General features: G+C 42.5%; 1 protein-coding gene across 3 annotated transcripts in view; it reads right to left on the reverse strand.

The window, feature by feature from the left end:
• The window catches only part of DAAM1 (dishevelled associated activator of morphogenesis 1), a 141638-nt gene that overhangs the window by 87566 nt on the left and 38782 nt on the right, over positions 1–15290 (reverse strand). For all 3 annotated transcript variants that reach the window (XM_082450344.1, XM_082450346.1, XM_082450345.1), the window contains one exon: positions 7140–7229. In XM_082450344.1, coding sequence (XP_082306470.1) covers positions 7140–7229 — 90 coding nt within the window. The remainder of the gene's footprint in view (positions 1–7139; positions 7230–15290) is intronic.

Consider the following 15290-nt stretch of genomic DNA (forward strand, 5'->3'; position numbering starts at 1 on the left):
AACCGCTCCACCTTCCCCTGGATCCTCCTCCAGCTTCTCCTGGGCTAGGTGTGTGTGTGTGTGTGTGTGTGTGTGTGTGTGTGTGTGTGTGTGTGTGTGTGTGTGTGTGTGTGTGTGTGTGTGTGTGTGTGTGTGTGTGTGTGTGTGTGTGCGCGCGTGCATGCGTGTGTACTGAGCTCCATGACTAATGGCTCAGGCTTCTGCAGGACACCCACTCCAGGGTCAGGCAGTGAGAACTACCACAGGCTTCAGTCTGTCCCTGTGGGCTCCAGCCTGTCCTTGCTCCATCCCCACTTTACATCCACCCTCCTTCCCAACTGCCTACTCCAGGGACATGAAGCAAAGACAGCAGCTTTAGGGGGAGTGCTTAGCTAGCTTGCATGATTATATAAGGGTTAATCTCTTTGCTTTGTGTGTGTGTTTCCCCCAGTAGTCCTGCTTTTCTGACTGAAACTGACAGATAAAAAATATACTCTACACATTTTTTTTAAAAGAGCAGTTTTATTTTTATAATCAGAAAAAAACAAAACAACCTTATCCCAAGGTAGGATGGAGAACAATGCACTGTGGAAAATTTGGGAAATATTTGTATAAAGAAAAAAATATAAACCACCCACAATCCCACCAAACAATGGTTTCTGTCTGCCTACTTCTATATCTACTCTTTGCAAACTCTTGATCGTACTGATTATACAGTTTTATATCTTTTTCTAAACCTTATCATTACATGCTGAGCAGTTTCCCATGTCATCAAAATTTCTTTGAAGGCATGACTTTTCAGTGGGAGCAAGATACTGTTATGGTTGTGTACGATAATACAACCATCCCCCTTTAAATTGTTTACCATCACTGGCTTTCAGAGACAACATTGCAAAGAACACCTCACACATAGTTCTTTGCCTGCATCTTTTATCATTTCCATGGGATCGACTCCTGGAAGACGCATGTTTCAGGCTCTGGGTACGTATTATCAAATGGTTTTGGCCACCATCTTTAGGTCCATCAGCATCTCATACTTAGGCCAATGTTCAAAATATTTATCAACAGTGTAACACGGGCATCAATGAATCAGAACTAATGATGCAATATGGGAACAGGGTCCTGGCGTCCCCTGCTTGTCATGCCAGGAGTTAACCCTTGAGTCCCTGAATCATGAAGGAAGACTGGTGGGCCCTTGGGGGAAAGGTCAGATTGTCAGGGCAGTTTTTATTGGGAGGGCTTGAGGCAGCTGCTCTTTACCACTGGAATTGGCAATATTTTGACAGATACCACAGTTTCACTGGGGTATGCACACCCAGTGAACATACTGAGTTGGTGTCTTCACCTGACTTCTCTTCTCTGGGCTGAACAAACCTCAGTTATTTCAGTCTTCCCCTCAGTGTCTTCATGTTTCAAAAGTTTAAGCCTCTCTATAGATTTCCTAACAAGCCCTAGAAATTGTGTTTAGTAAAGATCAGATTACCCAACAGTCTAAACTTGACCTTTTAAGCACTGGCAAAAAGGAAAAAGAACAAAGTACAAATCAAGAGGGAAAGCGTACAGCACATGTGAACATAGCTCAACTGCTGGAAAAGGAGCCCATTTCTAGATAATGGGATGAAAGCATGATGACAACAGGTCCCTCCCTGGCATAACCCTGGGAGGGGTCAAAGTGGTGAAGGAACAAACTGCTGTCTCAAACACACACACACACACACACACACACCCCCCAAAGCTTGGAGGCTCCTTCCTCTGTGCCCCAGAGCCTGTCTGCTTACCCTAGTATGGAGCTCATGGAAAGACTTGTCAGTTATTTGATTTTATCTGCTTCCTCTACCTGGACCATCCACTCCAGGAAATTTGACTTACTTGTTTAATCATCCTCAGAATCTAGCCAATAGTCTGCCCCAGAGAAGGTACTCAGTACACGTCGGGGTGAATCACACACCAACTAGTCCTTTACCAACTGCATTGCTTCATTGACTGAAGCACCAGATCCGTAAAGCTTGTTGTTTTTCTACTGCTTCAATCTGGGATTAAACACACATCCTCATCTCTCACAGCCAGGGAACATGCAGACAAGGCAGCGAGTTTCAGAGCCTGGAGATACCCGTTATCCTCCAGCTGTGCTTCCCTCATCTGTTCTTCAGAGAAGTAGAAGGGGAAAGACAGCCCAATCTCATTTCTAATCTTTTTTATGTCTGCCACATTCTGTAACTCCTTAGCACTTAGGAGCACAAAGGCCAACTGGAATCCATTATCAGGGTGAAAACTCAATGACAGGAGACCAAACCAGGTACTTCTAAAGAAGTCTAGAAATATAGTTACGGATATCTAGTTTTCTAGATATCTAGAAATATAATTACGGATATCTAGTTTTCTCCCTTTTACTGGCTCCCTCTCCCAAATCTCAACATCTAGCAAAGGGGGCACCTGAAACCCTAACGCTCACTCTATTGCATATTCAAACAACTACAGTAATGAAGGAAGAGGAGACCTAACTTCTCTTCCCTCTTCCCTTTCCATTAGGAGACTCTGAACAACCAGAGGATTAATGTATCAACATCCCACTTCCTTGTTGTTCAGATGGTTTGTTTGACAGTCGTGTAGAAGACCGATGGTTCCTTTTGTCTCTAATTCCACTACTTTAGCATATGTTCCTTTAAATCCCTGTTTTGATCAAACCACTTCCTCCCCATGCTCCAAACACAGGAGGGCCTCGACTCTCCAGGATCTAAAAGATCCTGATGACCATTCACCATACATCTTTTTGTGTTTGTGGTGAAGGAGAATTCCTCCTTGTGGAGAGGAGTGGGGAGGTGATTCAATTAGGCTATGCGAACCAAATAAAGGGAGTGAATGAAAGGTATCAGGAGAATTTTCAGCCACTTTTCCTAGATGTCTTCAGAACATGCCTATCACCAGATCAGCACTTCCCACAAAGCTTAACGGCTCAACTGCAGCCAGGTTAGACAAGATTCTAGAGTGATTTAATTAAACTAGAGTCAAACTCAGCAGCAGAGTAAAAACTCACCTTCTCCAAAGTAGACCTCAAAAGATACAGAAATGGGGACTTCCCTGGTGGTACGGTGGTTAAGACTCCGTGCTCCCAATGCAGGGGGCCCGGGTTCGATCGCTGGTCTGGGAACTAGATCCCACATGTATGCCGCAACTAAGAGTTCGCAGGCCACAACTAAGGAGCCCGCCTGCCGCAACTAAGCAGCCTGCGAGCCACAACTAGACCTGATGCAACCAAATAAATAAATAAATAAGTAAATAAATAAATATATATAAAAAAGATACAGAAATGTAATATGGAGAATCTAGAGCCATTTACTTAAGCCTTGGCTTAGGGATCAGAAATGGAAGGAGGAAAAATTAGGTGCAGTCATCAAATTCTGATCTTTGCCTCAAATATCTGATGTTACTACAGCTAACAGCTTCTAACCCCATTCACTGACTTTGTGAACTCTGAAGCTCATGGAGGGGGAACAAGTATTTTCTGGACACTTACAAGGACTGGTTAAGTGACACAACTATTGCAACTGCTCCTGTGAAGAAGTGTGATTAAAGAAGCTTTCTGCCTGTGCTGATAAGATTGCTGTTGCCATAATATAGCTCGTATGCTATCTTAGTTTCTCCTCTCTGAAGACCTACTCCTTACTTTTCCCAGGGTTTAAAAATCTTGTTAACAATAAGCAAATACAGCATGGCCAGATGCCTTTCGTGGTCAGATGGTTCATTGTTTAAAAGGCTTCAGTTTAAAATCCAAAAGATTGTTAACAGATGCAGTTTCTGGCTGAAGACTGGGAAAAACCTCACTTAAACAAAAGAGCATGTTGTGATTGGAACTAAAAAGGGAATTACCTTTAAAGATAAGAACCACAAACATTTCCTATTTGAAAATACCCCCAGCCCCACCAACAGAACCTTTTTTTGGACCTTTCGTAAAAGTTGAAAAAATTGACAGCGGATGGCTGCATAGGACGAACCACGGCTGACCAACCAGCTCAGTCATTTTTACAGATTTGTTTGGACTTTCAAGGCTGCGACATCCATCTCCTGCTCTCCCCCGGATTACTCAATTAGGCAAAATTCCAATTAATTTCTTTCCAATTCTTTTAGCCCCAGAAATACTTTTGCAGTTTTCATTTTGGCTCTGGAAATGGGTTTTCAACCAGAGGACTCAGATAGAGCCGTTTGAGAAATGAACACAGAGCTTGATAAGCAGATAGCCACTGCTGGGACTCAAGTCTCTATTGGATGGAAAAGAGCCACTTGGCCAAGGAAGGCCTGGCCCCATCTTCAGTTCCCAGTCCCGTTTGTCTCCACAACTGCTGTGCACTTTTACACAGAAAGCCTGCTTTTCACCAACTCTGTTTCTGTTGGCGTTCGTGGGCCCTTACTCTATGGCTTCACTATGTGTGAGAACATCTACGATGCCCTGGGTTCTAATCTTGAAAGATGGAAAGTCTGAAGGAGCCATAGGGGTGTAGCTTTCCCTCGGCCTGAGAAATAGATGTGGTCAGGCTTGCTGGTGACATGTCTGATTTGAAAAGGTTACTCAAGAGATGGTCCAAGGAAAACAGTCTGTTCTCGGTGTTAAGGACGGTCACCATGGGTTTCCTTCAGAGAATGGGCAACCTGTCCCGAAGGAGATCACCTTCTCGGAAGAAACGCAAACATCGTGCCCTTTTCATGCTTAGGGTTTTGTGTTCTCTTATTCATTGTGCTATTTCCCGATTTATTACGGGGCCCCAAAAGGTCAGTTTCAGACCAAAGGCACAGCATAGTTTTAACAGGCTGAGAAGCTCTAATCAAGAAAATCCTTAGTCAAGCCATTTTAATGTGAGGCAGATCTATAAACCCATGGGATTCCCCAAAGAGTTAAGACGGCTTTCCCACTCAGCCACACCACTGCTAAGTCATAAAAGGAATCCAAGCTGCTGGAATGAAGCTAGCAGGAGAACTGCATTTCCAAAGATCTGTGCAATCCGGCCAGGTACTCGCAGGAAGAGCCCATCTGTCAGGAAATGGGATTTTGAGGCCAGTGGCCACAACCATATCCATCCTCCTACAAAAAGCCAACCTGCCACGCACACAGGAGACAAGGTTTGCAAGGGGATTTGATAGGCCTGGAAATTGAAAAATGAGCAGCAGCTGTGAGCCTGAGGTCATTACTATCCTCCAGGGTTTGCCTTTTCTAATCTAAGGGGCAGTAGTTTCCATGATTAACTTTCAATTGCCGTCAAGGGTGTAATAAAATCTGGGAAAGAAGAAAACTTTCCCTTCGGTAAGCTGCTCCCATTTTCCTGCCCTTTCCTTTCCTCTAGTGCATATTCTCAATCTCCGCTTCATGTTGTTTCCTAATTTTGAGAAAAAAATCTGCGCTCGGATGAGCCAAAATAGACAATGTCCTGTGTGTACTCAGGCACTTAAGGACTTTTCTTTCTCAGTTCTAGGGGCCAGGTCTTGAAGACAGCTGCAGGAGAAGTTCTCTTGTTTTCAAGACCATACACTACCATCACTTTCAGAACAGAACATGACACATTTTTATTTTCATTTTAACATTCTTTCATTTTAAAATCTGTTTCCTGAGCCACTGACCATCAGTTCCACAGAAGAGAGGTTTTCTAGGTGGTAAGATGTGCACAGAGAGAAAGAGGAGAAGAGGATATACTCATTCACAAACACATCTTACTGGTTACCACAGGGTTAAGAACCCTTAATGCTCCAACTTGATCTGATCTGATATTGGCTCAGAAATCATCTTGAAAGGCTACAGCTGGACACGTCTCTCAGCAAAGGCCCCCGGAACCAAACCCCACACATGGTTTTATCAGTTACAATGGCTCAGGTGGAAAATTAAATGTGCTTTAGATTGTTTGAGAGTTAAGTATAACACTCATGACAACTCAGTGGTTCATTCATCCTACCTTTGCTTCCAAGTATCAGATGCTGGCGTTACAAAGGTTATAAAGCCTGGAGGGAAAGGGGCACACGCAGGCTCACTGCTGGAGAGATGTCCCCGGGCGGGGGGCATGCCAATTACACAAGGCGGCAAAGGGTGGGGGGCAGCCATGGGGGTAAATGGAGGTCCCCAAATGCATCCTAGTCCCCTAAGAAAAGGTTTCCCTGGCTGACACCGTGTCTTGACAAGATACTGGATTGTTATATTTCGTTCCTGTTTCCCTGCTTCCAGAGGTTAGTAATTGAGTGCCCACTCCTGCTGGAGAGGTAACATTTTTCTTAGGTGCTAGCCCTGCCCTTCCCACTTCCCCGTCTTGATTTAAGTCTCTCCTAGAACAGAAGGAAAAGTGGCAAAAGGTGGCCATGAACAGAACTGGTTCCAAAAATGGGTGAGAGAACAGTCTAAGAATTTGCCACAGGGGTTTAAAAGATGGCAGAGTGCGCTTTACTGAAGGAGATACAGTCCATAGGGTGCTGCCTAGTGCTAGGCCAGGGAATAGTTAGGTGTTTTTGCTGCCCCCGATACCCTTTCTCTCCTCCTCCAAAGGTACTAGAACCCCCAGCTTTTATGTGTGGATGACTGCCCAGAATAAGACTGCATTCCTGGCAGGGGAGTGTGGCCATGTAGCTAACAGTACGATGTGAGGGGAATTCAGGTCTGTAACTCCCGGATGTGGCCCTGAGAGTGGGGGCGTGGGGAGCCTGTGCCTCCCCCTTTCCTCCACCCCTAGTCTGGAATGTGAAATGGCTGGAGAGCAACCCCACAGCACGAGGACGGGCCACACCTTAGAGACGGCAAAATGGAAAGTTGTTAGAAGGGAGTCACAGAGGGCTGTAAAGACTACAATTGTGAAACCACAGTGTTAGTTCTCACCTACCTACACACAAACTTTCTTGTAAAGGACAAGGGACAAACGCTTCAATCTTCTGTAAGCTGATGTTATTTTGGGTCTCATTTACACAGCGTTATGAATAATGGTGTGAGGTGCGGGGTGCAATGAAGTGTTGATAAAAACAACATCCAAGGAGCTGGCCCTTTACTGCATGTAGCACCGAGGCCACAACAGGACACATTCAATCTGGTTTTTACCTTATAAAGAGCTGCCTGAATTCTGGTGGTGAAATGGGAGAGCAAAGGGCATCCAAAATGATCATTTTCCAGTTAACCATAATCATAATGAATAGCTTACCTTTTTCTTGCTACAGTATATTTGCCATTTTTTCTCTGCTGGAAGTGCAAACATGGCTTCCCTGTGTTTGTCTGTGAGGTCAAGTTCATCCTGAGAAGAAAAATAATAATAATTATTTCACAGGTTAAATGTTATTCCTATAAGGGAAGTTATCAGCATTATCAGGGTGAGAAAACAACACCAACACATATTTAAATGAACTTGGGAAAAACCAAGAAGCTAAGTATAGGTGTATGTTACCAGCACTAAGAAAGCAGGTCCTTGGCCTGGGGCTAGGCACCAAGCACAGTAAGAGGGACAGGCACAGCCCTACATTTACCGAAGGGTGGGGAAAGGGGGCTGAACACGGGCAGAACTGTTCTGGGCCACCTTGTACCGCTGCAGAGGGTCCATCGAGCATTAAAGGCCTTTAAAGCTCCAGAGGGTCCATCGAACATTAAAGGCCTTTAAAGCTCCAGAGCTTGGAAGGATTTAATCATATTGCAGAGGAGGGTTTGGTAAGGATGGCTCCACAAACACTGAATAGCGGGATGGGCCCTGAGGGACATGATGAGAGGGGTGGAGGGACAGAACCAAAGGCTGGGATATGGTAATGGATTGGAGTGTTTGCGGGGGACACTGACCAGCTTAGCTGAAGCACTGGGTTTATGCAAAGAATCATCAGATGAAAGGTTTGAGAGGTAAGGAGTGACTTGTTTGTGGAAAATCTTAAATGCCAGATTAAGGAGCTTATTTTCTTGACTGAGAAGAGCCACTGAAGGTTCTGAGCAAGGGAGTGACATCTGCATGCCCATAAGCATCACCAAAAGCATCATCAATATTTATTAAGTACTTTAAGTGTCAAGCCTCGTGCAGGCATTTTCTCATTTAGCTCTCACAGCAACACTAAGAGTTCCACTCATGATTACATCCTCGTTGTAATAATAATACCTGTTGTAATACAGCTGGGGGAAATTATGGAAGAAGGTTGGGTAAGTAACCGCCTCAAAGACCACACACTTGGTAAATGATGGGGCTGGGGTTTCGGCCTGGAGCCATCTGACTCCAGAGCCCAGACTCAGCCTCTCAGATCAGTGTCTGGAACATTAATATTATAGTGGTGTGCAGCTTAGATTGGACACTAACAGAAGGCAATTTATGAGCATCCATAACTAATGAACAACAATGGGATAATCACTATAAAGTGCATAGAGAATAGTTCTTGGCATTTGATAACTCAATCCATGGTCAACATTATTATTGGTACTGAGCGTCTGGTACATTTTTATCCCTATAGGGAAAGTTAAATCTAGTTAAGGGCAGCAGATTGATGGGTGTGAGACATATTTTAAATTGCTATAAATTAAGGCACAATAATAAGGTTCAACTATCTGAGGCGTGTAATGCCTTTGGGGTGTATCTGCAGCTCTGCCACTCGTGAACAACGGCCTCCCATTTTATACTCCTACCTTCACTGGGTCATCAAGTCCTATCATTTCTTCCTTGAAAAATCTCCCAATTTTCCCTTTGTTTTGTTTCCAATGAAACTACCCAAACTTATGCCCTAATCACCTCTCCTTTGGCTCTGGCACCAGCCTCCTCACTGTTCCTCCTTGCCCTTCCCATCCTTCCTACAGCATGGCCACAGATACATTACAGCAGCGGTTCTCAGACTTGAGTGAGCAACAGAATCACCTGGAAGGCTCCTTACATCACTGATCGCCCAGCGCTGAGGACTGAGCAGGTGGGAGGAAGTGCAAAATGTCATTAGTTCCACACTGCCTGCAAAATTAATTATACATCCCTCAGCCTGTCTTTTGAGGTCTTCTATTTATAACCCCAACTTAATTTACCAGGCTTGCTTCTGGTTATCCCCTTATGCCCTATCCTGTTAACACCTGCACCTCCAGGGCCTAGCCACGCAAGGTCTGACACATGCTGGCTGCCAGGGGAAATTCTTCATCTCATTAAGCCTCTGCTTCCTCACCTCCAGGATGGGCGTGTCATTTCTCTGGCAGAGCCCGGTGAAGATTTGCAACATCAAATTACTACCTACTCAGCAGGTAGTAATGCCTAGCACAGGCAGGGGCAACCGTACTGCAGTTAGTTCTCTCATCATTTAAATACAAATCAGGGGCTACTTTCTTTTAAGAGCAAGGTAAACAGTTAAGTCACTAAAACACACACCCACACACTATTACACCCTAACCACAAGAAATTAGTTAAGAATTTCAACAATAGAAAACCAGGGAAGGAATGAAAAATATTTACAGAAAATTGCATTATAAGGGAACATGTTAAAAATGTTAAAATTTTGGCGTGCAACTGTTATATATGTGAAGTAATTATTTTTCTTCCTTTCTTCCTTTTTTAATTTCCTGTAAGTTACACCTGCTCTCACGTATTAATGAATGGGGGGAAAATGGTGACATAAATCACTTCCCAACAATTAGGGTTTTCTGGGGGTGGGGGTCAGGTCAGTTATTCAAAGAGCTTGATGATACGGTGCTTAATCTGGGGCAAAGGATTGTGACTGGTGAGAGAGAACAGTGCTATTAATACTGCATCCTTTACTACACTTCAGCACTGTGTTTTTCCTAACTGAACAGAGGTGTGAAGAAATATGTAAATCCTAAAAACCTAGAAATCACAGCAAAGAGGATTAATATTACCACATTTTGCTGTTAGAAACCTTCTGCTTCTGCTGAGACACAGAAATGACCAAGTGTGAATTGAGAGGACTCAGTTGAACTAGGACTTAAGGGCAGATGGTTCCATGCAAGGAGAGAATTTCCATAAAATAAAAAAATTAAAAACTGCTGTAGGTCCTCTGGATATAATTTGGGATTACAGTAAGAAAATGGGAAGGAATACATGGGCAGTGATAATAGTAATAGCTAACAATTATTGAGCACTTTCTGTGTGCTTAATAGTAGCATTTTATATGGATTAATCTAGTTTATCCTCACAATAATCCTATAAAGTGGGTAATATTACCCCACTTTCCAGGAAGCTGAATGAGAGAGATTAAATAGCCTGCTCAAGGTAACAAAGCTAGTAAATGGTGGAGGAGGAACTTGAGGCTAGACTGTCTGGGTCCAGAGCCATGTTCTTAACCACTAGCCTATTATTCTATTGATCATTCAACAGGTGGGTAGAACCATGACACTGATGCTAATAGGAAAATGCATCCGTGAGCTGCACTCACGGCCTGCTGGGCCTGCTGACTGTTTGCACGAAGAGGAGGATTTTGTTGTCAGACATCCCTGAGTTCCAGGTCTGGCTCTTACAGATTATGTAACCTTCAACAAGTGACTTAACCTCTGAACTTCAATTTCTTCACCTCAAAAATGAGAATAATATATATCTGATAGCCTTCTCTCAAGCAACCAAATTCATGCAACCAAAACATTTTTTTGAGTGTCTACTAAATGTTAGGCATTGTAGATGCAGAGGGTAGAAAGGTATCATAGAGCTCATGTGCTCGAGGCGGCAGAAGGGAAATCAAATAATCACACAGTCCGAGGGACGATCACACAGAGATGAGCTGTGAGAACCCACTTACTGCGGGGAGAGGTGGGGCAGTGAAGGCTGTGAGTGAACTGAAGGGAGATCTGAGAAATGAATAGGAATTAAACAGGTAAAAAGCACTGCAGACAGTGAGTGAACAGCAGCCTTGCAGGCCACTGTGAGCTTTGGTCTTTATCTTGAGAGCAATCAGAGGTCACTGGTAGATCTGAGTAAGGAGAGTGACACAGATTAAATAATAATTGGGAGTGCCTAGGCACAATGCCCAGAGTGTAATGAGACCCCCATCCCTCCATTCCAAAAGTATCTCTGCTCTGACTCATTCCGTTTTAATAATATGGCTGAAACAAGCATGCAAGATTCTAAGAGACTATCACACAGCCTTAGAGATCAATCAACACCTACTCGATGTCCTACCCATTCCAGGACCATGGCCAGACATTACAAAGGATGCAAAGATGAATAACAGACCTGGATCTCATGGAATTCAGATTCTAGTTAGGAAGACAAGATGACAGAAGGCTTCAACAGCTCCTCTTCTTAGGATAAAGTCCAAATTCCTTAGCTGGTAGGTAGGGCCATTCATGGTATGGCCTTTGCTGACTTGCCCCACCTTGCTGCCCCGGCTGCCACCTCCTCCTCCTCCTCCTCCTCCCCCTCCCCTCCCCTCCCCTCCCCTCCTCCACCACCAGCAGCCACCTTTCAGCACGTGGGATCACAAGTTGCCCATTTCTGAATCTTTTGCACATGCTGTTCCCTTTTCCCAGAGAGCCCTTCTCACCATGTCTAAGAATCAATCCTGTTTATCTAAGCTTTTTCAAGGGATCTGCTATTCCCTCCAGGCAGCCTACCCTGACTTTCCTGGGGTGGGCAGCCCCTCTCTGCTCTCCTAACCTTATGGCATTTATCACATTGCTGCAGTTATGTTATCAGCATGTATGACTCCCTTTCTAGACGCATCCCCAGGGGGCAGGAATGAAATTTGTTCCGTTCATTTTTGCATTAATTGCCAGTCCCCAAAACAATATCTGACATAGCTGGATTGCAAAAAAAAAAAAAAAAAAAGTAAGGTGAGGGAAGCTGGGGCAGCTGGGAAGGAGGGAAAGGGGATTATTGTGGGACATAGTGAAGATCAATGAGTTTCGATGATTAAAACCCATTCTTTTCTCTTTTTTGCAGTAAGATGTACATACAGTAAATGTACACTCTTAAGTATACAATTTTCAAGTTTGGCAAAGGTATACACTGAAGTGGTTTTTGCACTTTATGCGTCAGAAACTGGTTGTACCATTGTACTCTCCCACCAGCAATATATGGCAGTTCCAGTTACTCCACATTCGCACAAACATTTGGTGCTGCATCTTTTTAATTTTAGCCATCCTAGTTTATATGAAGTGGTATCTCAATGCAGTTTTAATTTGCATTTTCCTGATGACAACTGATGTTGACTATACCTTTTCACAAGTTCACATGCCATTCATACGTATTCTTTTATGAGGTATCTACTCAAATCTTTTGCCCATTTCTGAGTTGTCGGTCTTATTGTTGCCAAACATGTCCTTTGTCAGAGGTATGTACTGAGAGTATTTTGCCTCACCTGTGTCTTTTCATTTTGTTAACAGTCTATTTTGATCACTGTATTTTTTTATGAAATATAACTTATTAATATTATTTCTTTTAGAGTTAGTGCTTTTTGTCTTCTGCAAGAAATCTTTGCAAGTTGTAGATCAAAAAAAATATTCTATGGTTTCTTATGGAAGCTGCTAGCTTTAGTGTTACCTTCTGTGTTTGAAGCTACACCCCATCTCACAGACACCACTCTTGGGGTCATTCTCTGGTTACAAAATGGATGGACTGATTTTGCCTTCTTTCTTTTCCAGCTACTTGCACTCATTTAGATACATTGCTGGGCAAGTTCCGGAATGAAAGCACAATTAATGCAAGGAGGAAAAATAACAGAGTACAAACTAATTTGAAATCATCTCACACATTAGTTTCTTCAAAGCTATGAAATTACTTCAACGTAATATTACAAGAGAGTTTTTCATTTTGATAATTAATTCAAATACTGAAAGAGGCAATCATGGAAAACAAAACAATTAGGATCACTGTACCTCAGATAGTATCTCTTTACATGAATTTTTTGAGAAAAAAAAGTCAATCTGTAGAGGCAGAAAGCAGATCAGTGGTTGCTTGGGGCTACAGGCAGGAGCAGAGACAGACTGCAAATGGACACAAGAGGAGATAAGGTGATGGAATTGTTCTAGAACTGGATTGTGGTGATGGTTGCAAAACTGTATAAATTTATAAAAATGCACTGAAGCGTACACTTACAATGGGTCCATTCTATGGCTTGTAAATTATATCTCAATAAAGTTCTAAAAAAAAAAAAATCAAGCCTGGTTGTTGGAGCCCCAGGAAAACAAAGAATTGAGAGTAGAGAAAATAGAGCCTTGTGTACACAGTAAGGAAAGAAAATTCTGGTTGAACATTAGATAAACCGAGGAATTGCTTTAGAAGAGAAACTGATTGAAAACAAATGTATGAAGAGGAGGGAAAGGGAAAAAGCGGAGCTCTTTAGTGTAAGTAGTTCAATCTGGGAAATGTGACAACTTCAGATACAATTTTTGTTTGAAACCGTGATCACTTCCATGAAATATTCCTGTCCTTTCCTTGGAAATTACATAGATTCTATTAGTATGCATTCCATTTAGGCCAAGAGATAGGCAATGTTTCCCCCAATGTCCCTTAACATTAAATTAGGTGATAGGTTAATATTAATGACTGAAGTCCTGAAGAACATTTTCAGTGTTTTTTGTTTTTCCTGAGTGGTGGACTAGAGAAGAGTATTGGCTCCTCTGCGGGTTAATAGCCAAGTTTTTCACTAAGATTAACAAACAAATGTAGTTAGCCCAACCTCAATCCCGGTTGCTTCTAGATCACCTTACTTTTACTTTTTACCTCTCACTTTACTTTTTTTTTTTTTTTTTTCCTTTTTGCAATCCAGCTATGTCAGATACTGTTTTGGGGGATTGGCAATTAATGCAAAGATGAATAGAATAAATAAATTTAGTTCCTGCTACTATACCTCAGACTGGGATGGCCTAGCTCCTTTCATCGGCCAAAGAATTTTGTTTTTTTCATATTATTCTTTCTTGGACAAAGTTTTAAAAGTTAAAGGAAAATGATTTAGCAAATGAAAAAAAAAAGAAACATCTGCACCAAGCATCACTCCTCTCCACGGAAAGCTCAAGTTTCTTAAAAACTGAAAGCAACGAACAAAACCCTAAAGGCTTTTCTTCTTGGGGAAGATATCAATTATGTTTTTCATAACTTTGTAAAATAGTTATTTCATATAGTTATAATATCTTGGAGAAAAGGTAATAATTAGACACTTTTTTATTAAGAAGAAAAGAACTCTGAAGGAAGCCCAGCTGCAGGAACTAAAGTTCTAGGTTTCATCCCTAACAAAGCGTATTATCAAGCCCCACTTCTAAAAGATTCTGTACAAAGAAACCCCACCAGTCCTACACTCTAGAGTAAGCAGGCAGCTCTATAGAGAAATCTATTTAAATCAGAAAACAATTGGCACAGTACAAATCTAAGGAAATGGATTGATTTGCTAAATAAAGCAAGGGAAGGAATTTTGAGATAATATACAATAAGGGTCTTGAATGAGTTGAAAAGCTCTTGTCAGAGATGTGAGCTAAACTGCAATATGGGATTATTTATGACACCTTCAGTCTAATATTTAAAGCATTTATTCTTTGAAAATCTACCAAGTCAATAGATTTCAGTGAGCCAACAACAAGTGAGTTTCCAACTAACAAGAGAAATCTCTAATAAAGGAATTCAGGATTTCTATTTCTAATGAGTTAAGCTAACTCTATATTCACACAGAAGTAGGAAGACATATGATGAACGCTGGGAGAAATGGAGATTAAAAAAATGAGGAGAGGGAGAAGCTAAGACAGGTCCTTGGGGTCACCCTGCCAATCAACCCATTGTTTTGTATGTGTTTCTGTTTTGGGTTGTTTGGGTGTTTTGTTTTGGCTTTGTTTGTTTGGTTTTGGTTTTCAAACAGTCCCTGACAAGGTAATCGTCCATCTGACTCACTGTATAGAGCTCACAGAATTTTCAACATTTTATTATTCACACAAGGCTAACTTTTCTCCTTCAAATTAAATACACCAGGTATTTACCCACAGCAAACGGGCCCAAGTCACCCATCCTAACCCCACCCACCAAAGGTTTCCCACATGCCCAGCAAGCAGCAACCCCCTGGTTCACCTCACACACACCCAACATCAGCAGTGCCTTCCCTGGATTTAGCCCTCTCCCTCGTCCACCCTCGCCTCCCATCCCACAACTCAACACCACCAGATATAAGTCAAACCCTCTCAGAGGGACAAGTGAACAGACCTGAAGTCACAAGACATGGTGATAAGTACCACATCACGGGGAAAAGGCCAGACAAAGCAGTGGAGGGCTGAAGGGTGACACTGTGGCAACAAAAAAATTACCCTTTTATAAACGGATGGAGAAAATGTACTATTCAGCTGTAATAAATCATTAAATTTATGAACATCCAGCCTTCCCACAGCAAACGACCATCGCATCAAGGAGTCATGAACTGCCATCACA

This window comes from Balaenoptera physalus (genome assembly GCF_965194825.1).
Source record: "Balaenoptera physalus genome assembly, chromosome: 2".
Classification (NCBI taxonomy): domain Eukaryota; kingdom Metazoa; phylum Chordata; class Mammalia; order Artiodactyla; family Balaenopteridae; genus Balaenoptera; species Balaenoptera physalus.